We start from the raw sequence: 27,918 nt of genomic DNA on the forward strand, positions 1-27,918 counted from the left end.
TAATAAGATTGATTGGCCCCTTTTGGATAGAAAAAATTCTCAAATCATAAAAGGCAAGGCATTACACACACTGTGCTTTAGTGTTTCATTACTGTGTCTTCCAGGCTTCAATGAAATCCAATGTTTTCTCAACATGAAATTGAAATAAGTTGTTTCAACTTGGTTTTTTGTGCAAGCATAGGATCCTCTTTTTTTATGATATCCACCATGTTTCTGTTAATTGTAAACATTGTCTCTGACATCAAATGTGAGGCTAGTCCCTTGATGAGACGATGACCATGGTTCGAGTCATTGGAACCATGATATTCCAAGGCATGTTATCCCATTTGCATTCAGTCACAAGGAACTTCTAATGAAGGCCTCATTCGCATCCAAATTTGCAAGTTGAATTTTGGAGATTCACCTTTGGAGCAATTGCTGTCATCATGATCAAAAGAACTAAACTCGCCCCCGTATTTCCATTGTCAGCAAACAGTGTGACTTGCAAATGAAAGGCGAGATCTTTGAACAGTAAGGGCATCCATTTGAATAGGAAGTTCAATAGTGCTTCCTATCATGTTTAAGCATTCTTCTTGACACCAAAGCTGCAAAGGGGGTTTGCTAGTCGAATTCACATTAGTATGGGTTAAATAAGATGTCTAGAGGATTTGAGATCTGTAATCCATTTTCATAACATGGTTTGAACTTAATTGTTGGCTTTTGAAATTGGAAAGGAAGGACAAGTTACAATTCTCTTGAGAGAATATATTTGGAAGACATGATTTCAAGAAATGGAGAGAAAGTAACCTTTGTCGATCCATTGCCTTAATTTGCTAATGAACTTAATTTTGGTTCAAAATGGCAGACCTTGATCAGTTTTGTCACACTTCCCACCTGAGTTGCAAATGAGAAGATGTAACAAAATGCAGAACAAGTAAATTTATCAAACAATCAACATAAACAAAACTAGGACAAAATGAACTAAATAAATAATGCATCCTTCCAAAGCAGAAATAAAAATTATAACTTGGAAGCTTCCAACTATGGGCTTCACTCAATTGAAACATACAATCACAACCTTTGTATCAGTGTTTTGGACTCTGAAGCGGTAAGGAGTGCGGCTTTGGTTTAGTACTTGAGGCGTGCATCAAGAGAAAACTTTGATGTGAAAATCCAACTAGGCTTCATCATATTGTGGACTCTGCAATCTGAACCCGCAATCATGTATCTCTGTCTCTATATCCGAAGAAGAATGATGTATGACCCCAATGGGAAGGGTCTATGAAATGGTGCTCGTCCATACTCCGTCCATCCACCACGACTCTGAATGTCTTTTCCTCCTCTGGAACATTCTGAAGAGTATGTTCGTGATGTCCTCATCAAAGAAGTTATTATCCGATTGGAACTATGATCATACTAGGAAGTCTTCCTAGCAACCCAACTTTGTTAATCACATACTTGAAACATTTTTCTTCGGAAGTGTTACAGACTAGCATCCATTTCTGAAGCCAAAGCCATCTTACTACCAGTAATCTCCACATGAACAGGAACCATCACTGAAATGATGGAACCGATTGGTGTCTCTAACAATGATCTCTCTGTTCATCACCTTCGATACAAACTTAAATGCTGAGTGACAATCACCACACATCCTAATGTTCTTTTTTATTCGAATGGTTGACCCGTGTGGTGTGTTGAGTAGTGCAAAGGCTAAAGCAAGTTTCTCACTGTGGTACTGCAACTTCGTTTCTCTCTCCCGCTGGTTCACAAACAAAAGCACGTGACTAGTGTCCGGAAGATACCCGATTTCCTTTATCTTCACACTTATTTTCTCCCACATATTTCTTATCTCTTCGCTCTGTGGGTGGGCACCATCGTTGGCCGTAAAAATATGAACCGCATTCTCAATCTCCACCCAACTACAAGCGGGTTCCTTCTTCACCCCATTATCTTTCATCATTTTTCTCACTCTCGCCACGTCGCTCCATCTCCCGGCAGAGGCGTAGATGTTAGAGAGCAAAACATGGGGACCTGAGTCGTGGGGGTCAAGCTCAAAAACACGCTCGGCAGCAAAAGTACCCAACTCCATATTCCCATGCATCCAACAAGCACCAAGCAGAGCTCCCCAAATGGCTGCAGTGGGTTGAATCGGCATCTCTCTTATATAACTCTCAGCTCGATCAAGAAGCCCTGCTCGACCAAGAAGGTCAACAATCGTCACGTAATGCTCAACCTCTGGTTCTACCTTGAATTTCTTCATCAATTTGAAATAATATTGCCCTTCATTCAATAACCCACCATGACTACAAGCAGTAAGGACGCAAAGGAAGGTTATCTCATTGGGTTCAATTCCAATCCTCATCATTTCTTCAAAACGCCTCACGGTTTCCTTTGCAAGCCCATGTTGGGCACACCCAGTAAGCATCGAATTCCAAGAAACAACATCTCTTTTTTCAAGCCTATCAAAGACTTTCTTTGCATCTTCGATGCTTCCTGCTTTTGCATACATATCAAGTAGAGTGTTACCGACAAATGCAATAAGCTTTCCCCCAGATTTTAACATATGGGCATGGACCCATTTACCTTGCTCTAAAGCTCCAATGCTCGCACTTGCACTAAAAACACTTGAATACGTAAAATGTGTAGGTTTATAATCTTCTCTTTGCATCCTCCAGAAGAGCCGAATAGCATCCTCTCCTTCACCCTTACGAGCATGACCCGCAATCAATGCATTCCAAGATACTTCATTCTTACTTACCATCCTATCGAAGACGAACTGAGCCTCCTTCATATGTCCACACCTCGCATACATATCTAGAAGTGAACTCCCCACATAAACATTGGACTCATAACCACTCTCGACACACAACGCGTGTATTTGTCCACCAACTTTGTCGCTAGGCACCGCACCAGAAGCCTTCAAAAGACTGGAAAAGGTGAAATGATTCGGTTTCAATCCCAAGTCAACCATCTGAGGAAACAATAAAAGAGCATCTTCAGCTCGATCATTTTGAGAGTATCCAGTAATCATTGCGGTCCAAGTGACCATATCTTTAATAGGAATTTCGTCAAATGCTTTGCGGGCATCCTCTAAACTACCACATTTCGAATACATATTGATAATTGTATTAAGGAGGAAAAGATCGGATTTGAACTTGGAATGAAGGAAGTGATCATGAACAATTTTTCCTTCTTTTAATTTTCCCAATTGGGTGCATTTCTTGAACAATTTATTGTATAAAGTGGGTTCGGATTCTATGGAACCTCGGTCAATGAGATCAAGAACATGAAGCCCTGTAGATGATGAATTTTTGCTCTTTAGAAGGAAGTCTTTTTCTTGAATGATACAAGACGAGTCCCCTTCTTCTTCTTCTTCTTCTTCAAAAGAAGCTTCTGTGGCAAAGGTGTTCAATTGGAGATAAATCAGTGGCTGATTGTGGGGTCTTTTGGTGAGATTGAATGGGTTGGAGTGGAGTGGATTAAATACAAGTAATTTCTTCATCAATGAATATTTAGTAGGGAAGAGAGAGGGAGATATAGGCGGGTTTTCATTTTATTTGAAAAAGGCAGTCGACACTACAGTTAAAAAAATAATAATAAATAAATAAAAAATAATAAAAAAATCCCACGTGGCACACTCAATTGACTCTACTAACATGCAAATTCGGTAACTGTAGATCTGTATGCCTCGGGATAACGGTTGCCCCTGGGACGTACAAATCTACGATTCCCAAACTTATCATGTTAGGGGAGTCGATTGAGTGTGACACGTGGGGTAGTAAGATTATCATTAAAACAAAAGGGTCTAACTTAAAACACATTTAAGACCTTTACGAACAAGTACAACTCACATCTCTAAAATTTGACTCTAAATTGATATCTTATTTGAATTTAGAGAAGATGCTCCCCTTTTAATTGAACTCCAGTCGGTTCACCCGTTAAAATCATTATTCGTACTGGATTGAAAAGAATTGAAAGTAAATTTGAGACAAAAAATATATTTTGTGAAAAGATGATAATCAAATGATATATATGAAAAAAAGTGGAGACAAAATAAATATTAAAAACAATGAACAGTGACTTAGAGATGGACTATAAAATTTCCGAACTTCTCAAAATTTGGAATCGTAAATAGTGATTTAGAGCTACTATTAAATATTTAAAGACAGATTAGAGTTAGGTTCAGAGTCGGACATCTCTATCTCTAAATTTGGAGGTTTAGAAACCAATTGGAGTTGCTCTAAAGATTAAAATAATAAAATAAAAAACTTAGCTTTTAAAAAAACATGTTTTAATGTTTAAACACGATTTTTTTTTTTTTGTGATAAATATAAACTTATATTAATAACGAAGCGAGAAGAGGAGACTGAGATAACCCCCCAATACAAGACAAAAAACAACAAGAATAAAACAAAGAAAGGAAAAATCCGCCCAAAGAAGGGAGGACCTAATCACAAATAACTTCCCAATTATTAACAAAATCTTGGAAGCACACTCCCTCAAAGTCTCTACTCAACTTTGACTAAATGAACAGAAACCCCAGAATCTCTAAAATCACAGTGTGAGTTGAGCTCTCCTTGCCATGGAATACTCTGTTGTTCCATTCTCTCCAGAGACCCCAAACAATGGCTGAGGGAAGGATAGCCCAAAGGTGCTTCTTTCTCGAAGAGAAGATATTGAAAGTCAAACTCTCTAAAAACGCAAAAAAAGATAAAGGAAAAATCCAATCCACCTGAAAGCAAGAAAAGAAGAACATCCAAATAACACGGGAGAAAGAACAATGAATAAAGATATAATTGGCAGACTCCCAGTCCCTCGAGCAAAGGAAGCAAAAATTTGGGATAATCTACCCCCAACAAATCAATTTATCCAAAGTAAGGATTCTATCCAAAGAGGCAAGCCAGACAAAGAAAGACACCTTTGAAGGAACAAGAGCGGACCAAATGATAGAAGGAGATAAAGAAACCTCACCTAGAGGGAGTAGGCAAGAATAGAAAGACTTGACAGAGAACTTCTTATCCTTAGCCTTGATCCATTATCTTCTATCTTGCTCATTCTTTCTAAATTGGATCGAGTTTAGAAGATCTAAGAAAGATGCAACCTCCATCAATTCCCAATCATTGAAATTCCTTCTAAATCCCAAATCTCAAGAATCAGTGTTCCCATTCCGAATCAAACACTGCCTCACTGATTTATATTTTTTCAAAAAGCAAGCATATAAAGATGGGAATTAAGTCGACAGAGATGAAGTTCCACACCATAGATCCTCCCAAAATCTAACCTTATCCCCTAACCCAACTTTGAATCTAATCTCCCTATCAAACTTATCAACTCCCTTCAGAATGCCTCTCCACACACTACACCCGTACGTGCCTTTAGCCTCATCACTATACCAACCATAACCCTTCTTTCCATATTTAGCCTGAACCACTCTCCTCCACAAATTGTCTCTTTCTTCCGCAAATCTCCAAAGCCACTTGCCCATAATAGCTTTATTTGTAAGTCTTAAACCTCTAATCCCCAAGCCTCTACTCTTCTTTGGAGTGCAAACCATCTTCCATTTCACCAAATGATATTTTCTACCACCATTATTATCATTCCACAAAAAAAATTTCATGAGTCTTTCAATCTTAACTTCCACCGACTTAGGCAAAGAAAACAAAGATAAGAAGTAAATCAGCATACTCGTTAAGGTACTTTTGATCAACATAACTTTTCCCCCTTTGGACAGATATTTTGCCTTCCAAGTACTCAACCACTTTTCCATTTTCTCAATAACTCCCTCCCAAATGTTTCTACTACAATACGGAGTCCCTAAAGGTAGACCTAAATAGGAAGAAGGGAGCGTATCACTCCTGCACCCCAAAATAGCTGTTAAACCTGGAATGTTAGGCACCTCACCAACCCCAAACAACTTGTTTTTCTGTAGATTGACATGTAAACCTGAAATAGCTTCAAAGCAACCTAATAGAACCCGAAGAACTCTCACCTGTTCTCTTGAAGGATCTAAGAAAACAATGGTGTCATCTGCGAATTGCAAATGAGAAATCAAGGGGCCCTCATTTGTCACTCTAAAGCCAGATAACCTCTCTATCACAACCCCTTTCCTAAACAGTTTTCCCAAGGCCTCTGTCACTATAAGAAAAAGAATGGGGATAACGGGTCCCCCCTGTCTCAAACTTTAAGAGCTCCTAAAATACCCTGCTGGACTACCATTGACTAAGATCGAAAAAGAAACCGAAGTTACAAACTTCATAACCCACCCAATCTACTTGGAACCAAATCTCATCCTACCCAGCATATACTCTGAAAAATCCCAACTCACGTGATCATACACCTTTTGCATATCGATCTTCCCTATGAGCCCCATCTTCTTATCTTTAATCCTAGAATCTAGACATTCGTTAGCCATTAACACACCATCCAGAATTTGTCTTCTCCTAATGAACGCACCTTGTTCAAAGCCAATTAACTTCTTCAGAACTTCTTTCAATCTCTTTGCCAACACCTTGAAAATTATCTTGTACACCGATCTCACTAACCTGATAGGCCTGAACTCACTCAAGTCAACTGCCCCCACTCTCTTGGGAATCAGAGCCACAAAGGTACTATTAAGGCCATAATCCAAACAATCTTTTTCTTGTAACTCCCAAACCACCTTCATGAAATCTTCCACTATAATATCCCAACAATGTTTGAAAAATTCCATTGTAAAACCATCTGGTCCCGCCGCTTTGTTCCCACCCATGGAGACAACTACTGCTCTCACTTCAACTTCCCAATCTGCCTTTCCAACCAAGCTCTGTCCTCATGGGTTAACGTATTGAAGATGAGATTGTTGGGACGAGGTTTCTTATCCTCTCTTTCCCTATAAACTCTTTGTAATAGCCCACTACACCCTCTCTAATCCATTGTTCACCTTCTACCATACTCCCATTGATCAACAATTTGGTAATTTGGTTGTTTTTTCTATGATAATTGGCTACCTTGTGGAAGAACTTCGTGTTATTATCCCCCTCTTTAAGCCACTTAATCCTAGATTTTTGTCGCTAGCTTATCTCTTCCATCAAAGCCACCCTTTGGAATTCTAACTTAAGCTATGTTCTCTTCACTCTTTCATCTATTTCTAACTCCCCCACTTCCTCCTTGGAATCTAGGACTTCAATTTCCTTGAGGATCTCCCCCTTTCTCAAATCTACCCTCCCCACTACTTCCTTATTCCACCCTTTCAATTTTCCTTCAAATATTTGAGCTTCTTCTTCAAAATAGCCCCAGGATGCCCCACCATAGAACATTCTCTCCACCAGCCTTTGACTAGATCTGCAAAATTTGGGTGAATAAGTCACATATTCTCAAAACAGAAAGGAATCGACCTAGATCGAGATTGCCCCACCTCCATAACGATAGGGGTATGATCTGAAACTAGACTAGGAGCAGCTGTGTGCACCACATTACGAAACTTATCCTCCCAATCCCCACTCATCAAAAATCTATCTAACCTGGACATCCTAGGATTAACCTGATTATTTGACCAAGTAAACCTTCTACCAATCAAGGGCAAATCCATTAAGACAAATCTATTTATGAACTCATTGAAGTCCCTCATCCCCTTAGTGATTTTCTGTCCCCCATTCTTCTCATTGTTGAATCTGATGACATTAAAATCCCCACCAAGAACCCACGACTTATCCCAATAACCGTAATATCCTCCAATTGTTCCCAAAATTGATGTCTTTCCCTACTGATTGTAGGGCCATACATCCCAGAGAAAACCCATTGAAAATCCTCATTCACGCACTTACAAAAGATGGAAATCGAAAAAGCCCCAACTAGGTTATCAATCACTTGAATCAAATCTTTGTTCCACATCAAAATAATGCCACCTGCACTCCCTAGAGCTGGAAGAGCAACCCAACCAATATTCCCCCTCCAAAGATCATTTATCATCTTGTCCTTACAAACCTGAAGTTTCGACTCCTGAAGAGCGACTAAGATAGGCCTATTTGAAGTGATAAACGCTTTCACTGCCGCCCTCTTCCTTTTATCCCCCAAACCTCTTACGTTCCACGACAAAATCTTAATCGACATAGAAAACTAGACTAGAACCCAGACCTAAGCTACGATTTTTACATTTTAAACATATTTTTTATATTTTAAATAAAATAAATTAAAAATAAAACTAACCCAATTTTTTTTGTGTGTTGGTCTATGATTAATTAATATGGTCTTATGGTTCTTTGTACTATTGTTCATTGTTTAACTAGGATTTGATGATAATCCTTGATGTTATAAATTTTTTTCTCAATAGTGTATTATTTTTCTTAAAAGATACATTAATGGTTAGAACTTTTTTTTATCATCATAAAATGTATAATTATATCTGGGTACATGTTATCATACATAGATATTCAATAATATTTTTTTTTTCTCAAAAATATATTATACTTAGAATAAATGTCTAATATATCATACTTTAAACATGTATTTTGACTTAGTGACTGTGGTTGTCATTAGATCCATCCATGGTTCAAATCTCGATTAGTTGACTAGAAATTTGGCCTAGTTGACTCAAGAGACCAAGTTGTCTCGGAAAAAATAAATCATTTAACTTGATTTACAATTATTTATTGAGTCGTCCAACACTGACTTCTTTGAATACTATATTCAACACTACATTGACGTGACAGTGTGTAAAGAATCATAAATTATTTTTCTCGAGATACAAGGTAGCGTAGTGTTGAATGCAATGCCCAAGGAAGTTCGTTTAGAATTTATTTATTTATTAATATACTAGAATTCGCCTATGCCTACGACACAAACATTCTCTTTGAGATTAAATGGGTAAAAGTGAAAAAAAATAAAGTAAGGGATATTATTAATTTTTTTAAGGTTAAAGGATAAAATAGGAAAAATAATAAAATAAATTAAATAAGTAAAATAAAAAAATATAGTAAAATTAGAGGGAGTGAAAAGGAAAATTAATAAAGTGGATCTCACAAAAATTGTTGTTGTATGAGATGTGTATATCCTAGTTGGATGAAGGTTTATCTACCACAAAAGTGGGTCCTATAATTGTGTTTTATTATATAGACATTTAGGTCAAGATTCAGTGACTCGTGAAAAATGACTCATGAAAAAAGTACATGATCCCAATTATTTAAATACAAAATCCAATGATTGGATTAACATGCAAAATCTCATAGACATGTTAGAATTTTCCATCACATTTCTTTTTCAATAATATCTAAATTCATTTTGTCTTTAAGAAAAAAAAAGGCAAAGATATATAAGTCTTTTACATAATAAATACATTTATTATAAATTTAATAAATGTATTTATTATATTGACATTGATTGTTAAAGTAACATTTAACCTAAAGACTAAAATGCTCTTAACATTTATTTAGTCTTTAATATTTAGAGTATAACACAGGATTTACTGTGATTCTTACAATTCTGACGTGGACATGCATACATAATCGTAGATGATTTTTACTCGTATCTCAAGAAAACACATCAATGGTTATATACACATCCCACGTCAGACTAATGAGAATCACAGTAAATAATTTGTCTCATTTCAATATTTTTTTAATATTTATTACGTAAAAAATCAAGATGTCATTATCTTTTTCATTAAAAGATAAAATAAGTATATATCTTACTGAAAAGTAAATATAATGAAAAATACTAATATCTCGAAAAATACAAACCCAAAACGTTTGGGACTCTCCTTTAAGCTGCGTGGACGAACCAACACTCTTTCGTTTTAAAAATTAAACACATCATTAAGATCAAACGACGTTTGAGATTAGAAAAATCCTCAAAATCTCGTCACCCATCACAATTCGCCACGTAAGCAATTTTTTTTGAAAAAGAAGATATCCTTTTTATGTAAAAAATTCAATAAACGTAAAAGATAAGGAAAATTCGTTTGCTTTCCTTTTAAGATTAAAAAAAAACAAAAAAACCAACCAAAAATAAAACGGTAGTTTCGGAATCCTAAACCTAATCCACCAACTCTCTCTCTCTTCTTCAACCAAATTCATAACTTAACTTGAGTTCCTCATTAGATCTGATATTCTGATCGGATATTGCTTCTCTTGAAAAGATTTCTTTTGTTTTTCGAATTAAAATAATCGAGATCAGATCCAAAGATGTGTTGTGGGTGTTCGATGTGTAGGATTTGTACGCTCCTGATCTTGGTGGTGATCTTGATCGGGTTCATCTTCGGTTTCGGAGTCTTCAATCATGGATTCCACAAATTGAAGGACATTTTTCATGTAAATTCTTCGGGAAGGCCGTTCTTGGGTCCTGGAGCACCCGCTCCTCTCTAGATTAGAGAGGAATGTGTTTTGTTTTTGTTTTTTTCTAGATTAATGAATGAGGATTGATGATTTTTTTTTCCCTTAAATTCTTTGGCGATGATTTGATTTGATTTGATTTGTTATCATGAATGTGGTTGGTTTATTTTGGATTATGAAACATAGCTGTTGATATCTTGAGGGTTATTGATTCTCTCGCCATGTTTGCTTCAAAATCGTTCTGAATAATGAAACTCGTCGAAGATCAAAACCAGTTCAATCAATATGAAAACTAATAGCAATTTTTGCATCCTTTTGAGAGTTGAAGAACAGAGAAATTTGGAGAGAACAAACAGACAATTTTTAAACATTCCGTCTTCGAATCAAAGCAGAGAAGATTTAGTTAATCTTTCACCCTAATCGATTTTTCTCTGCCTTGATTTAAACTTCGAAGATTCAGCTTTGGTTTTTTAGATTTTCAGTTTCCATGCTTGGGATTTGTTTAGATTAAACAAACAGAGAGGCTAAGGTCCTTGGGCTTCTCGCCATTAGCATCTTGATCTTCTAATAATTTTATTTGGGGTGATTTAGACACCCCCCCTGTGTTTTGGCCAATATTAGAGATACCCCTATATTTTCAAACTGATAACTTGACCTAGTTATGGGAAATTAATATAAAAATGACCTAAAAGTTTGAATGGAGGTGATTCACCTTGAAGTTTTGTTTTTGTTTGTTTTATTTCAGATTTCAAACTTCAAAATCAAAATTCAGAAGATTAGAACTAATTATAGGGATGGAATTTTTGAAACCTGATTTTGTAGTTTCCAAACTTCTGAAGTGTTCCAAACATAACCTAAGTGCTATTGTCTTTAACATTTAGTTGTTTTTCCTAAAATTAATCATCTTCGATTTACATTATTTTTCTCTTCAAAATCAGTTATCTTTAATAGATGAAGTTTTTTACCCTCTTATTTAAGTTTAATATCCTGTCTTCCTCAATGGTCAAATCACGAGAATAAGACATGATTTTTTTAAGATCAATGAAATTTTAGATAGAAAAATCAAAGAGATTGAATACGTAAGACAGTGATTCCAACTCATTTTATTTTTTTAATAATATTTTATCTATAATGAAAAGCCAAGATTAATGGTAATTTGGCGCTCTTTTTTTATACAAAACACCCCCCCCCCCCCAAGGCTTCCTGACTAGAATTCTATATTTTTAGTGGAAAAAAGAAAAAAAAAAAAAAGAACTTTTCAATTTTTGTTTTTTATTTTGGGTATATTTGAAAATTAATCATAACATTAGAGATTAATATCTTGTTAGTTAAATTTTAAGTAGGCCCTGGATTTGACGGGATGAAAATTATTGAGGCTGGAGCTACCTTTTGGTAGACCAATGGGCTCAATTAACACCACTATGTGCCATGTTGCACTAATAGGATCATGCATATCTATTGTATGATTGGGGTTCTTAAATGAGGACCAAGATGGGACATTTGGGAGAATTGAAAAGAGGATAGGTAGAAATATCAAGGGTTTTACATGAAGGATTAGGACAAAGTTGAAAACCATGGACCTAATACAAAGCGAAGAGCACAAATTTTGGGGAAAAATTCAAAGGTTCTCCAGGGTTGAAAATGAGGGCTATTTGGCATTAGTATCGCCCCACCCCACTTGACATACTTAAAATACTCTCCTGACGTGGCATGTTTTAGAATAATAGATTTTTCCTCGGGATACACAATTACACATTTATGAGGATGTGCAGATGGTGTATCTCAATGCATAAAATCTATGATTCTAACACATGCCACATTAAGAGAGTATGCCACGTGGCTGGGGGAGTCAGATTATCACAACTCATCGAAAATAAATATTCAACATGCTGCGAAGGGAGGAAAAACATTTTTTTCTAGGGACCAGAACAGATTTTTCACAGGAATCCATATGAATATCTTCCCACATCTTGGAAGAAAAACAAGAAGGTAAAAGAACGTCCGATTTTCCTACACAATTAGGAAGATGCAATCAGGTTCCCTATTCAGGGTAAATATATATAACTTGATAAAATACAGAGTTAAATGTCTAATTTACAAGCAATCAAAGAAATAAACCAACAAATATCCACATTCCACATATCAAATTTCCTTAAGTTACAAGAAACCAAGCAGTAATAAAGATCCAATCATGAAAGAGTATTTAGTAAATAAGTATCATCATCATCAACTGCAACAGCCTCCAGTTTGAGAAACAGAGCCGTCCCTCCCTCCTGATGGCCCAGGGATTCCTCCATATCCAACTTTTATACCATATGACTACAAAAAAATATTTCAAGCAAATTGTCAGTGGCACATACATTTCTATTTTGATTTATTAGCATTAAGGGCAGTTTCAGTTGAAATTTAGTACAAATAACCAACAAATAGCCAACTTGGTACATTATTGTTCCCAAGATGCACTCAGCCATTAGCTTGCAAAACTCTCGAATCTAATTATACACCTCAAAGCCAATGTAGCAATCCACCTAATTGTGAAACTAATGTTAAGGAATCTAGTGTTTTTATTTTTTTTTTGACAATCAACTGGATTAAATTTCACAAGTAATTATTTATATATAATTCATACTCTCAAGCATACACACTTTCAATATGTACAAGATAACATATATAATTCATCCTCTCAATATGTATTTCTAGTAAAAAAAAAGTTCTTGAACATACATGATAACATGTTTCCATACACAATTATTCATGCTATGATGCTAAAAAAAAGTCTAATCATCAACATATTTTTTAGCGAAGTAACACATTGAAAAAATTAACCATGACATCAAAACATTATCATCTAATCCCATATTAACTACATTCATGAATCACCAAATCTATATTATAAATCAAATCCCACAATTTACAAAATTTATGAACCAAATCACACCGAAAAAAATACCACAAAAAATGTGTTAAAAAAGCAAATTCTTTTGGGAAAAATGTGTTTGTCTTTTTGTCACATTTTTTTACCCATTTTATTCTCTATAAGTACAAAACGCATTTTTAATGCAATTGTTTCAAGAAAAGGTCACTCTTTGTGAATGCTCCCAAGTGCTACAATCTCCACAACAGTGAGCAACTAAACTCCTGCCACCCTAAAAGAAGCCAATGACTGTCGAGCAAAAGAGCAACTTCTCTCCACTATATTGCTACTTACCATTTGAAATCTAATTTTTTTATGGGTAAGCTGGACTTAAACACCCCATGGCCTCAAAGTTGTTTTGCAATGTGTCAAACCAACTAAGCTATGGGTCCAAAGAAAACTTTTCACTATTTGGAGTTCTAAAATAATTCCCTGTTTCACTTGAAATGGAACCAAAAAAAGTATTTCGCTTTATCTTAATTTTTCCCATAAATAAAGACAAAGTGTGAGACAGCCACCAGTAAGGATAAAAGGAAGCTAACCTCATTCGACACATCAAAGACCCCCTCCTGAATCTTCTTGTAGATTGTTGCAGCTGTGCTTATAAATGCCTGCAAAAAACCACCTCATTTTCAGATAAAATGTTCGAGGAGTTTGGAAAGCAAAGCCTAAATTAGCATTCATAGCTGAAGATACAAGGCTTATCATAGACAACATTCTTCAAGTACAGAAGGTTCATCACCTCTTCAACATTTTGAGCAGTTTTTGCGGAAGCCTCCATAAATATCAACCCATGCTCCTTGGCAAACTGCTCACCTTCCTCTGTGCTTACGGCCCTTCTGTGAGCGAGATCGCACTTGTTGCCAATAAGCATAATTGTCATGTTTGCATTTGCATGCTGCCTTGCATCTTCTAGCCAGCTAGCAAGGTGATTAAAAGTCTCCCTCCTAAAGAAGAAAAAAAAAGTGGCTAGTATAACCATCACTGCACACACACACACACACACACACACACACACACACACACACACACACAAGCATAGATGCCCGCCTAATTTCATCCTCATGGGAGGAACACATTTCAACTTAATCTGGCCGTTAATACCTAACCAAGCCTCAGATCACTCCCCCATTGCTCTTGAAGCCGGATTGTTTAACAGACAACCAACCCCGTTTCGATTTGAGAACATGTGGTTCCATCATGAAAATTGTAATAATATGATGCATGAGAGGTGGAACTCATTCTCTTTCCTGGCAGGCTAGGAATCAATTTTAGGGGAAAATGATGTCTTTAAAAGAAAGGATCGAAGTTCAGAATTAGGAGAATTTTGGTAGGATTGAGTTAATAAAAAACGAGATCACGGACAAGAATGAAAAACAAGACAAGTATGAAGAAATTGCTTCTTTATCATTTGAGAAGAAGGTGGAAATATCTAATCTCAAAGAAAAATTACGAAGGGTGGTGGCCATGTAAGAGATTGGTTTATTCCATTGAGTGGCTTAATGCCACAAAAGGTCAAATCATATATCCAAGTTAAGAGTGAATGGCATGTCTTTAAAAAGGGAGAATATTAGAGGAGTTGTCGACTTTTACAATAAATTGTACTCCGAGGACTATGCCTAAAAAGGAGATTATATGGAGTTCAAATTCATTTGTTGTTTGTTGGGACATTTGGAGGGAAAGGAACAGCTATGCCTTTGATGGAGAAGAACTCTCTAGCCAAGAGGCCATTATTAGTATTATGGGTATTATCTTCTTTTGGTCAAGGGAGCCTTCTCCGAATACTCTCTGCTTAGACATGAGTCGGTGTATAAGGAGTGCAAGTGAGAAGGATATTTCTGTCTCTTGTTTGTTTTGTTTTTCTTGTTTCTTTGTTAGTAGGCAGGTCTTCTTGATCTCCTCCTCCTTGTTTGTTTCTTTTCTTTAATAAATTCGTATACTTACTGAAAAAATAAATACGACTACAAAAAATACAAGGGTGAGTATAGCACATAAAGCACCCGTGCCCACACATGCAATTTGGTAAACCCTACTTCATACCTACATACTATCAGCTTATAGAGTGGTGAAACTATAAGAAAAAGGAAGGAAAGGAGGGAAAACAGGCTAAGTGTGGTATTATTTTTTTGGGAGATAAAGTTTGTACCACTTGATTTGTAAAGTTTTTCTTGATTTACTAATTTTTCCGTGATGTCAGATTATTTTATCTTTGTCTAATTTTTTGAATTATAGAAGTAGCTAAAAGGAAAATATAGAGGTACATCAAATGCTTCTTTAATACATCCAAATAAATATAATACCTGGTGATATCATAAACTAGCAGTGCTCCAGCTGCCCCTCTATAGTAAGACCTTGTAATAGACCTGAAGGATTCTTGACCAGCCTGATATATTTGACAACAGTTCATCATCATAAAATTCTAAAACAAGTAGATAAGAAATTGCAATTAATTTTTTTTATAGATATTTCACGGTTTAATGCAGTGCTGGATGCACCATCCAAATTTTATATCTAAAATTATGAATACAAGAGAGAACACTAAGCATAACACTTCAAAAAAAAAATTACATTCCTACATTTCTACATAAATAGAATTCCTTCACACCCCCCCCCCCCCCCCCCCCTCACCTCAAATAAAAGAAAAAGAGATTGGAGTGATGTGCAATTTGTAAGGATTTTTTAAAGATAAAGGCACTTTTTTTTAAGTTGGGGTGCAACCTGCTAGTTGTGCTCTGCAAGTAGTTGATCCCATTATAATTTATTATTTTTTTTCAACATATGAGTATTGCTATTAATATTCGCATGAGGCTTATTATCGTGAAATATCCCTCATAGAAGATTGATTTGGTCCCCATTTCTCCATTCTTCACTAATTAAAATTTCAAGAGACGTCAAGAAATGAGATTTCTTTGGGAGAAAAGAGAGCCAGGTGTTTTATCACAAATTTCCAAAAAATGAAGACTTTTATGATATCATAACCAACTCAAAAATGATTAATGGGGCAAAGAACTATATTCGTAAAAACACTCTATGCACCAGATGCACTGGTGTGGCATTGGTGGAATATCCTCATGGTTTGCTCTTAACAAAGACCTTAAATTTCGTCATCTATCTAGTAAATCCATTTACTGCTAGTATCTTCCTTTAACAAACTAAATGAGTTTCACTCTAATGAAGCAATATCCATAGAAATTAGTAAATGGCTTGGTTTTCTATCTAAATTGTCGAAACTTGCATATAGATGCACGCTTTTTCGTGCATATTTCTACGGCAGCTTCCTGAAAATTTTCAAAGTTTTCCTTCTCTTCGTGCACAAGAAATATTTTTGATAGTTGGCCATTGATTTTATTACTAGCTGTGATATTAAGATATTTCGACTTGGTCAAACCACCCATAAGGTCAAGAGATACTGGTGATACGACCAACAATACGACAAATACTTCTATATCTGCTCTCTATATAATATAAAAGTTATCATAACAAACTTAACTTTCTTGTAGAAACTCAAATATCCAGATTAAAAAAATAAATAATTATTATAAATATTAGGAAAAAAAAAAAAAACTTTCCTTACTTAGTATGACTTTTGTAGATAAGGGCAATAAAGTCGCCACATGGTGTGTTCGTGTTGCCTTTGAGGCCGCTACGTGGCATTGTCAGAATCGCTACGTGTCACTTTAAAGGTGCTATGTGGAATCATTAGGAGCTTTGACCATGAGAACAAGAAAAAAGGGCATGTTTTGACACCTCGAGTATGGTCCCCTCATAGAGATACTTATAAGTTGAAGGCGCCGGGCTCTATGACTACCACATGGATGACTGACACGCGCAGGAGCCTGACATATTGTCGCTTGTAGCTCTTGACATGAGCAGACACGTGACCTTACCACGAACTTGGAGATAGGTCACGTGCACCATGGCAGAGTATGACCATACCCAGACCTAACAATGACCAGTCGCAACCACCCTAACAGAGGGGTTGGCTAAGGAGATACCTCTCTCCACTTCACTATAAAAAGAGCACAAAGATGTCATCAAAGGGGACCCTCACACATAATTCATCATTGTAACACCTTGTCCTCGTATTGTTTGAATACAACAAGGTCTACACGGCTACCTCATGACCTTAGTGGTGGGACCTTTGAGTCTTTGTAATCATTATTATTGAATAAATATTAAAGACCTTATCTGATGCAAGACAGTGATGGGAGAAAAGAAATAAGAAGGTTTAGGGACTTTGGTTTATGATTTGAACGACAATAGGAAAAGAGTTTCTAAAATCTCAATTGGCTATATGTTGAAATGTAAAATACAAAGTTTTCTAATTACAATATTTTGCAATTACGATTAGGGGAAGGTTAGGGATTAGGATAATTTAATTATGACTACAATCCCAATGAAAATTGTTAAAGGTTGGTAGGGTAAGAAAATGATTAAGGGTTGAGATTTCAAGAATAAAGAATGTAGAACGCAAATCAAGCCAACGATCAAGGGTTCCGATGGAAAATTTGTAATCATTTAAGTTTTCACTTATTTGGATCTAGATTTATCGTTTGAGATTATTTTAGATTAATTATTTATTTAATTTTCTATTCTAGGGCTTTAATATTTTGGACTTATCTTCATGTTTTATTGGCCTATGGACTTAGTATAATATTTAGGGATAGTTTAGTAACTTTAATTTTTCTTATATTTAAGTTTGAAAATTAAAAGATAAAAAGTTACGAAAAAAAGGTTATTTATTTGGTTTTTTTAGTTTGACTAGGATTCTTGATTTTTTTATGTAAATTGTATTAGGGTTTTTGTTTTTTCTAAATGAAGAATGATGAATAAAAAGAGAACTTGAGCTTCCCAACAATGACCGTGGTGTAATGTCATTTTCGAGTGAGTCCAATATAACATTCTTTTTTTTTAATCTTTATTTTTCTTTTCTATTCTTTTGTTTTTCTCTTAGTTCTTAATTTTCTAGAATTCTTGATCCTTGAAACCCCTTTCTTGATTCTTAATTCTTGAAACCTAAAAACCCCAACCTTTAATCATTTCCTTACCCTACAAACCCTTTAACCATTTTCATTGATATTGTGGTCATACTTGCAACAGGTCATAATTAAATTACTTTAAACCTTCCCTCCAACTAAATACCCTAATCCCTAACCTTCCCCTAATCGTAATTTCAAAATGTTGTAATTAGAAAACTTTGTATCTAGGGAATTTGGGGTAAGGATTTGACCGACAATAGGAAAAGTGTTTCCAAAATCTCAATTGGCTATATGTTGAAATGTAAAACACAGTTTTCCGATTACAACATTTTGAAATTACAGGTTGGGGGTTAGGGTATTTAGTTGGAGGAGAGGAAAAGTTTAGAATAATTTAATTATGACATTTTTGCAAGTATGATCACAATCCCAATGAAAATGGTTAAAGATTTGTAGGGTAAGGAAACGATTAAGGGCTGAGGTTTGTAGGTTTCAAGAATCAAGAATGGAGTTCCAAGAATTAAGAATTCTAGAAAATTAAGAACAATGAACTGAAAGAAAATCAAGAAAAATCAAAGAATAGAAAGAAAAATAAAGATTAGAAGAAAATAATGTTATATTGGCCTCACTCCAAAATGGTCTTACACCACACCCATTGTTGGGAAGATCAAGCTCAAGCTCTCTTTTTATTCATCATTCTTCGTTTAAAAAAAAACTCTAATACAATCTATATAAAGAAAATAAATCAAGACTCCTAGTTAAACTAAAATACCAAATAAATAACCTTATATTCGTAAATTTTTCTCCTAATTTTCAAACCCAAATAAACTTAAATATAAGACAGACTAAAGTTACGAAACTGCCCCTAAATATTATACTAAGACCATAAGCCAATAAAACATGAAAATATACCTAAAAACATAAAATTAAAATCTTAAAACAGAAAACTAAATAAATAACTAATCTACAATAATCCCAAACGATAAATCTAGATCCAAATAAGTGAAAACCTAAATAATTATAAATTTTCCATCGGAACCCTTGACCGTTGACTTGATTTGCGTTCCACATTGTTCAATAATTTCAAATCTTACTGAGGGTCGTTTAGCCCACATGGATTATCACATTGACAATCCAACACAACAGCCTTCTAGATATCATGGAAAAACTCATATTCAAAAAAAAAAAACAGAACTTGATCCATGGAGTTGAAAATAGACGGCTACGAACTCCTGAAACTTAAAACTAAATTTCAAAGGTGAAAAATAATGATTTATAAAAAATAAAAAAAAACAAATTCAAGAGTTCTTAGAATTTCTTCCTCTACTAGCCTGTGGCATCGGATCAAGTTTTTGGATGCCAAGATGTGAGCTCACGGCCCTTTGTAAGATTTCAAATCTTATCAAGTTAGTCAGGCTAGACTGACTCAAAATATTACACAATTTATTGTGAACTGAGGATCAGATTCAAAAAACAAATTAAAGCATAAATTATTGGATGGGACATGCTACGCTAGAAAGTAAGAGCAGTAGCATCATTTCGAGTATATTTCTACAATGGAGGATGAGGCACAAAAAAAATCAGCATAGAGAGGGCTTAAGGTGACAATAGCAACTCAGCACAACATGAATTCACGAGAAAATTGACTACATGAAACATAAATGGTGGCTTTAAGTCTTAACAACTCCAAAGCACCACACCATGATAAAATTCAAATAGAGTAATAATTAGGAACGGAGGGTGACGTTCCTAACTAGATGAGTGGTAACACTTCTAATGATAACATGTGTAACAATTCATAGGTGAAAACGCTAGGAAAATATTTCAAACAAGCAAACTTTAGAAACCACACTACACTAGAAAAATATGACCCAAAATATAGAAATCATCATTCTTCATACAAAAAGAAACTTTACGAGAAAAATCATAAAAAAATGACCAAATTACCCCTGACATCAAAACATCCCTAGAGCCTACATTACACTTAGAAAAACCCTTTTAAACATATAAAACAACAAATTACGATCAAATAAATCGTTTCGCCAATTTTCATAAAATTACAAAAATGCCCTCATAGGGACCAAAATCATTTCGCGCCAAAAACCCATAAGTGACACAAACCGATACTCCCATTGAATTCCTTACAAAAAATTGATTTCAAAATGTTGAAAACCAACCTCAACGCAAAAGCCTTATTTGAGGGCAAAACGGTAATTTTACAATCCTTAAAAATAAAAAATTGAAAGACAATAATTAAATAACGTAAAGTGAAATATTAATAAATCAAATTAAAAATTTTAAACAAATAAAACCAATTAATTAAGCCCATGGGCCAAATTTTAAGTGGTGGCCCATTTACTTAAGTGGGGCCCACATGATATTTAATAAAGAACCCTCCATTGGGGGGGTTCTTCAAAAACTAAAAAATTTATTTTCTCATTCTACGTAAGATTTAAAAACCCTAACTAAACAACTTAACCTTATTTTTAAGAGACCTAGTCAAACCCTAAATCTCCCGAAAAACTATCAAAAGGAGCCTCCACAACCTAAATTCGCAGGTCAAGAAAAACCCTAGGAAAGAGAGAACAAAAACTCTTACAAGACTTCTCAAAACCCTAAATCTGAAGCCCCAAGTTCATACTTAACACCCAAACCCTATTTTTTTACCTAAAAAACACCCAGAAATTCTTAAAACACCCAGAAAAGTCTGAAAATATTCAGATCTAGAAGAAGAAAACCTCATCTTGGAATCGAAAGCGGATTTAGTGACGGAGACAAAAGCGGGAAGATTCACACATGGAACGCTCTCCGCCAGTTCTGAGGGAATCAATCGTTGTAATCACCCAAGTAAAAAAGGTAATTTTTTATTTTCATTTTAGGCTTTTTTTTTTACAATGTAAAATTTTTGAGAAAAATAGATACCGGCGTTCGCCGAGCGGGATTGGTGCCTAACACCTTTCAATCTTGTAACGTGATCCCCGGACCCATAATTTTTTTCGTGATTCAGTATTGCATATCCATTTAAAGTCAATGTTTCAGTTCCTAGACCGTAAAACTAGGTGGCTACTCCTAAACACAAAAAGCGTATCTACACCAGCGGATCGAGGATGCTTTCAGTGGCGGATCTGCTTTTTTAATATTTGGGAGTTGCCACCTAGTTTTACGGTCTAGGAATCGAAACATAAGTCAAAACAGATAAAAAATACTGATCTACGAAAAGAATGCGTCCGGGGATCACGTTACCGGATTGGAAGGTGTTAGGCACCAATCCCACTCGACGAACGTCGGTCTTTACTTTCCCAAAGAATTTACATTGCAAAAAAAACGACCTAAAAATATTTTTTTTAAAAAAATAAATTTTTTTACCTTCTTTACTTGGGTGATTGCGACGGTCAATTCCCTGAGAATTAGCAGAGAAAGTTCCTCGTGTGAGTTTTCCAACTTTTGTCTCTGTCACTAGATCCATTTCTGATCTCTGAGATGAAGTATTTTCCTCTTAGATATGAATATTTTCTGACTTTTCTGGGTGTTTTGAGAGTTTCTGGGTGTTTTTCAGGTGCAAAAATGGGGTTTGGATGTTAGATATAGACTTGGGGCTTCGGATTTAGGATTTTGGGAAAACTTGGGAGAGTTTTTAGCCTTTCTTTCCTACGATTTTTCTTGACCTGCGAATTTAGGTTATAGAGGCTCTTTTTTATAGAGCTTTTTGGAAGATTTAGGGTTTGATTAGGTCTCTTAAAGATAACGTTAAATTGTTTAATTCGAGTTTTGAATTAGAGTTTTGAATTTTACGTAGAATGAGAGAATTTTTTAGTTTTTAGAGAATACGCTAATGGAAGGTTCTTTATTAAATTATATTTTAATTTTTGGGACTCTCGGTGGAGGGATCTTTATTAAATATCATGTGAGACCCACTTAAATAAATGGGCCACCACTTAAAATTTGGCCCGTGGACTTAGTTAATTGGTTTTATTTGTTTAAAAATTTTAATTTGATTTATTAATATTTCATTTTAGTTAATTAATGTTTTAATTATTGACTTTCAACTTTTGAATTTTTAAAGGATTGAAAAATTACCGTTTTGCCCTCAAAGAAGACTTTTGCGTTGAGTGGTTGATTTTCGACGTTTTGAGATATTTTGAAATCAATTTTTCATAAAGAATTCAATGAGAATATCGGTTTGTGTTACTTATGGGTTTTCAACGTGAAATGATTATGGACCCTATGAGGGCGTTTTTGTAATTTTGTCGAATTTAGTAAAAATTGACGAAACAATTTATTTGATTTTAATTTGTTGTTTTATTTGTTTGAAGGGATTTTTCTAATCGTAATGTAGGCTCTAGGGATGTCTTGATGTTGGGAGTTTTTTGGTAATTTTGTCATTTTTTAGTGATTTTTCTCGTAAGGGTATGTTTGATTGCACATGAAAAATAGGGTGGAAAATCAATTTCCATGAAAAATGACATTTTTCAAGTGTTTGATTGCACATGGAAATGGAAATTCATTTTCCACCTCAATCAAAAAGTCCACCAAAACATGGATTTCACTTTCCCACCCATATGGGTGGGAAAGTGAAATCCACCAAAATTTTCCATCCCTACCCTACTCATATCTTCTTCTTCCCTACCACCACCACCATCACACTAACCTCACCATCGTTACTATCGTCGTCGCCATCATTGTCATCTCCGGCCAAATTTTCCATCCCTACCCTATTCATATCTTTTTCTTCTTCTCTTTCTCCAACCCTCACCTCTACCGCCACCACGACCACGTTCTCCCATCAATATTTTTCCTCACTTACCTCCGCCGCCACCGTCGCCATGGCCATCGCCGCCACCACCACTACGTTCTCCCATCTTCTTCCTCACCTCTTCCGCCACCGCCACCACCACCACCACATCCTTCCCCCTCCCTCTTCCTCTCATCTTCTTTCTCTTGTTCCTCCTCTCCTTTTTCCTCATAATTTTCTCATGATTTTATCCAAGTACAATCAAACAATAGAATTTGATTTTCCAACCCTACCTATTTTCCACTACTATTTTTCCATGGATTTCAAATTCCATGGAAAGTCACTTTCCATGCAATCAAAGCTTCTTTTTGTCTGAAAATGATGATTTCTACGTTTTGAGTCATATTTTCCTAGCATAACGTAATTTCTAAAATTTGTTTGTTTGAAATCTCATCCGAATTTTGGAAACACATCTAGTAACAATAAAAAACATTTATCCATCATTGGGAACCGTCGCAATCAGGATGACGAGTTGATTAATCGGGCGAGTGCGAAAATGGGGTGTCTACAATAAGAATCTTGACAAACTACAGTATACCTTCATTGCTATGGTTCAAGTTTCAGAACTTAACACACAAAATGAATTTAGGCAAACCCCAATATAAGATTCATGAATTCAATAATATGCTTTCACTGATTTACAATTTAATACTTTATAGAGAAATAATATTATAACTAGTCATACAATCCATAAATGCTTTCTATTGAGAAAGGAAAAATGTAAAACCGATGGCAGCTGACCAACCATAGAGTTACTTTTAAGTAGGTGAGCCCATTAAATATCAACCATAAAAAGAAAGTCCATAATTTCATCTTTTCAACCAACTTCAATTTTAGAAACGAAAAATCACAAACAATAGGAACAAGTGAACAGACCGTATCCCATATTTGTAGCTTTATAGGCTTGTTGTCAATTGTGATCATCCTGGCTCCGAATTCAACACCAATGGTTAAGTCATGAACTGGCTGGAAGCGCTTGTCAGTGAACTGTAGAAGAAGACATGATTTCCCGACTCCTGTATAACAGAGAATCAAAAGAGTATAAATTGCACAATTCCTTCATCTCCCTAGGATTCCAGATAAATCACCCCCCCCCCCCAAAAAAAAAAAAAAGATCAAGAGAAAGAAAGAGTAGAAAGATAGTGTGAAATCATGCTTATAACTATGTCACATTTAAATGATGTTGAAGTTTTGATTTTGAATGTGTTTTCTCAAAGTGGGACTAAAGACAATCATGAAATTAAACAAATAACATAACAGAAATACAAAGAATTTGTCAAAAAAAAGTCAATGATCCAAGGGAGTCAAGTTAAAAAAAAAAAAAAAAACCCTACTAAGAAAAGAATGAACTAAGCAACAGTTGTGGGATCAAACATAAAGTAAATTATAAACATGGGTACTCCATTTTTTAAAGTTTTGACATGTCAGATAATACATGTGCCATACTCCCTCGTCATATCAAACAAGGATTTTATCATATATAATTCTTTTTTCAACTATAGATTTCATGTATATTGATTCATTTACATATATCTTATCAAATTATTAGAAGAAAAAAATATCTTAGGGTAACGGCATACAATGTGAATTTGTCAATATATTACCCATAGAATCAAAGATGGATGGTCGCAGTAGGGATGCACTTCTAGAATGCTATGTGATTGACAAATACCAATCAAATTAAATGAATTTTTTTTAAAGATGGTGAGGAGGACATCCAAGATCATTGGCCTTCTCCATTGGGCCATTAGTTAAATTTTATGTTTTATGTTTAGAAGAATCCATTTTAGTAACTAAGATTTGTATTTGAACCTATTTTTATGTTTAATTAGTCCATGGTCTTATTATAGATGTTTGGGGGTAATTTTATGCTGTCTTTTTAGTGAGTTTTCACATGCTGGAAATTTTAAGGGAAATGAAGTTACAGGGTTGGGACATAAATAGTAATTTTGATTTTATTATATCTAAGTTGTTTTAAGTTTTATTTACATCCATTAGATCTTTTTATGCTAGTTGGATGATTGATACTAGATTAGAGTATTCAGTCTTTTATAAATAGTTGTAAAGACATTATTCCAAATTTTGTTATTATGAGAGGTAGAATGAAACATACAACTTTTTTTCCAGAGCTTGGATGTGTGGTGTGAAACGATGGTTCTTCCTGGTGTGATTCTAAGGTAGGATTACTTTTCTTTGTGCGATTCAAAGGTAATAATTATTTATCATCGTCATCTTTTGCATCTTCTTCATTTCTTCTCTACATTCTTTTCTTTTTTGATTTTAATGTCACTCGAACTTGTTGACCAGAAATTTGCAGGCACCATTTTCTTGGCCAAACCATTTCTAAACCCTGATTCCTTCATCAAGAACCCTGCTACCCCTTAATCTACAACACACATAGGACCGACCGATCTATACATTTGTGCCATAACCTTAAATTTATCTCTAATTCTTTGCCGAATTATTTCGAACTTACCTTAACCCTCTACAACCCTCTTAACCCATAAAGAATCCTCCAATCAAGAAACCCTACCACTCATTCCTACCTTACTGTCCCACCAAATACAGTCTCATACCAGCCCTTCTAACCTTATTATAACTTCAACCTCCACCAAATACCATAACCCTCCCCCATCATGCCAATGTAGTTTTCTCTTTAGAAAATAATTATTGTTGGGTTCTTTAAATGTTTGCATCTTACCTTAATTGCAAAAATTCGAAATTACCTTTTAAAATTTATAGACAATTGGCTTTGTTGGAACCCTTCACAATTATCAATAAAACCCTTTGGGCCTAAATTGATTCTTGAAACCCTTAAAAGGATCAAGAGAATTCAAATTATAGACGAACAATTCGGAAAAATATAGAATAACTCCATTAGATGATAAACTAAGAAAATTCGACTAAGATGGTTTGAGCATGTTCAAAAAGACCAATTACAACCTCAAAAGAAAAAAAAAATCAAGTTGAAGATTCTAAAAAAGTCAAAGGAAGATCCAAAAGACCAAGGATGTAGATAGTGAAAGTAGGTGTGAATTCTCTTTCAATAACAAAAGACTTGGCCATAGAAAAGTGGAATTGGGGACCATGAATCATTTAGCTGATCCCATAGAATCTAAGATGTTTTTGAGTGTGGATTGTATACATGTCCAACACTATGTTATAAGACACATTAAAAAAAAAAAGTGGAACATAAAAGAAATCATGCTAAATACTACAAGATATAGACACCCACCATAATCGTCACTCACATAACATAAATGTCATAATTGAAACATGGATTAGATCATAGTTTTAAAACTTGTTTTGACGTCTCGTCCACAAACAAACCAAGTCGTCTCGGACAAGATTTCTAAAAAATGCCTCATAATTAGAACAAACCATGTCTTTGAGACGACTTGTCAATCGTCTCGTTGGCGGATGATACCAAGACAACTCAGACGAGATTTAAAACCATGGATCAGATCCTCTCCAAAAGCTCCATCGGTTTAAAATGTTATTTAGTTTTCTTAGTTTTTTTGCAATATATAATTTTAATGAAGTAGTATTTATATTCATGATGTACTATCCATCTGCAGCATTGGTGCTAAATTGATTAGCATCATCATCATATATAACAACGAACCACCCCATATGTCTACAAAACAAAAAATATAAACTACAGAAATTTGGGCATCAAGCTTTGAACCCATAAAATCCCAATAAGCCACTCAAAAGGTTACAAAACTGAATCATGCTTAGATTTACATTATTGCAATAAGGTCAACAGATTACACAGATATCCTTCAGAAAACTTCAGACCGAGATAAGTCCATAAAGAATTTTCAATTAAAAAAAAAAAAACAAAACCCAAACCCCAAATCATAAATATGGCTCCCATGTCCGAATAAATTACACAGGAAATCTTTGTAAAATTCGAAGCCTGAGCCATTAACTTTGTATGAGAAACCCCCAGATTCACCTAGATGCGAAGAATAATTAATTGAGAAATTAAATATAAAAAAAACACATAGATTTACCGGTATCTCCGATGATTATGTATTTGAAGAGGTAAGCGTAAGACATCTTCGATCAGAACTTCAGATCGATTGCTCAAACCCCTAAATTAAGAATATAGAGAATTCTGCAGGTTTCGAGAGAGACAGAGAGAGAGATCTCTTTATAAGATAGTTTATTAGAAAAAGTATTATAGAAAAAAGTTAAATTATATATAATTTATTTATAATTATTACGAGAGGTCGGAGCGGTTTCATGAAAGCTTTATTCCAGAGAGGCGTAGGCCTTCGGTTAAGCTCATCCTCGCTGTCATTGTTGCAACCGCGTAGGAAAATAGAAACCTCAAATAATACGCCAATGTCTTCTTACATAAATACTCGGTGTTTTAGAGGAACCCTTCTACGTTTTGGAGATTATTTGAGATACCCTTATATTTTCAATCTAATAATCACATGCCCCCTCAACTCAATCTTCTTTGATAGACTACTGGAAAATGACCATAAGGCCCCTCTTGATTTTTTTTTTCTTCTATTTTTTCCATCAAAATTAAGATACTATCCTCTCTTGGGCTTAAAATGGGTTGAATTTTATCTAAAATATGAGTGATCCAAATATGATTTTAATGAATTTGATTTCTTCAAGTATATTCGAATTAAAATATGGATCAGAGATGGGTTGATGTCCCTTGACTCGAGTCGGATACGGATCCAACCTTATATCTGACTTATACTAAATGACATATTATTTTGTATCCTATATTTTTATATTTTTCAAATTATCTTTTATCAATCATTATAAGTGTTGGGCATAGTGTTCAAGGCCTCTCTTGAACAAGAAAAAAAAAAATCTTGAGTTCAAGTTATCTATTGAGCAGAACTTTTGAATTAAAATTATTCGATCAAAATCAATTAATTAGATCGGATCAAATCTAGATATAAGTTTAATGAAAGCAAAACA

General features: G+C 34.8%; 3 protein-coding genes across 4 annotated transcripts; 1 reads left to right on the plus strand and 2 right to left on the minus strand.

The window, feature by feature from the left end:
- Positions 1-596: 596 nt before the first annotated feature.
- On the minus strand, positions 597-3,521 carry LOC147391762 (pentatricopeptide repeat-containing protein At3g24000, mitochondrial-like). Its single transcript, XM_086458438.1, has one exon. The coding sequence runs from the start codon at positions 3,479-3,481 to the stop codon at positions 1,502-1,504; it is 1,980 nt and encodes a 659-aa protein (XP_086314564.1). The 5' UTR covers positions 3,482-3,521; the 3' UTR covers positions 597-1,501.
- Positions 3,522-9,955: 6,434 nt separating this feature from the next.
- Positions 9,956-10,487, plus strand: LOC147391763 (uncharacterized). The gene has a single exon (XM_086459526.1). It carries the CDS (start codon positions 10,137-10,139, stop codon positions 10,314-10,316), a length of 180 nt encoding a protein of 59 aa, XP_086315652.1. The 5' UTR covers positions 9,956-10,136; the 3' UTR covers positions 10,317-10,487.
- A 1,821-nt stretch (positions 10,488-12,308) lies between these two features.
- LOC147391764 (ras-related protein RABB1c) lies at positions 12,309-27,343 on the minus strand. Of its 2 annotated transcripts, XM_086457600.1 has the most exons (7): positions 27,198-27,343; positions 26,985-27,088; positions 23,842-23,981; positions 15,498-15,580; positions 13,940-14,144; positions 13,740-13,808; positions 12,309-12,602 (listed from the first exon to the last, which is right to left on the minus strand). In XM_086457600.1, the coding sequence occupies exons 2-7, from the start codon at positions 27,028-27,030 to the stop codon at positions 12,510-12,512; spliced, it is 636 nt and encodes a 211-aa protein (XP_086313726.1). In that variant the 5' UTR covers positions 27,031-27,088; positions 27,198-27,343; the 3' UTR covers positions 12,309-12,509. The 2 variants fall into 2 exon arrangements, with proteins under 2 accessions (XP_086313726.1, XP_086313725.1); XM_086457599.1 differs by lacking the exon at positions 27,198-27,343 and having other exon boundaries at positions 26,985-27,122.
- Between the last annotated feature and the right edge of the window lie 575 nt (positions 27,344-27,918).

This window comes from Akebia trifoliata, chromosome 11, assembly GCF_017979445.1.
Source record: "Akebia trifoliata isolate Shusen 1 chromosome 11, ASM1797944v1, whole genome shotgun sequence".
Classification (NCBI taxonomy): Eukaryota; Viridiplantae; Streptophyta; class Magnoliopsida; order Ranunculales; family Lardizabalaceae; genus Akebia; species Akebia trifoliata.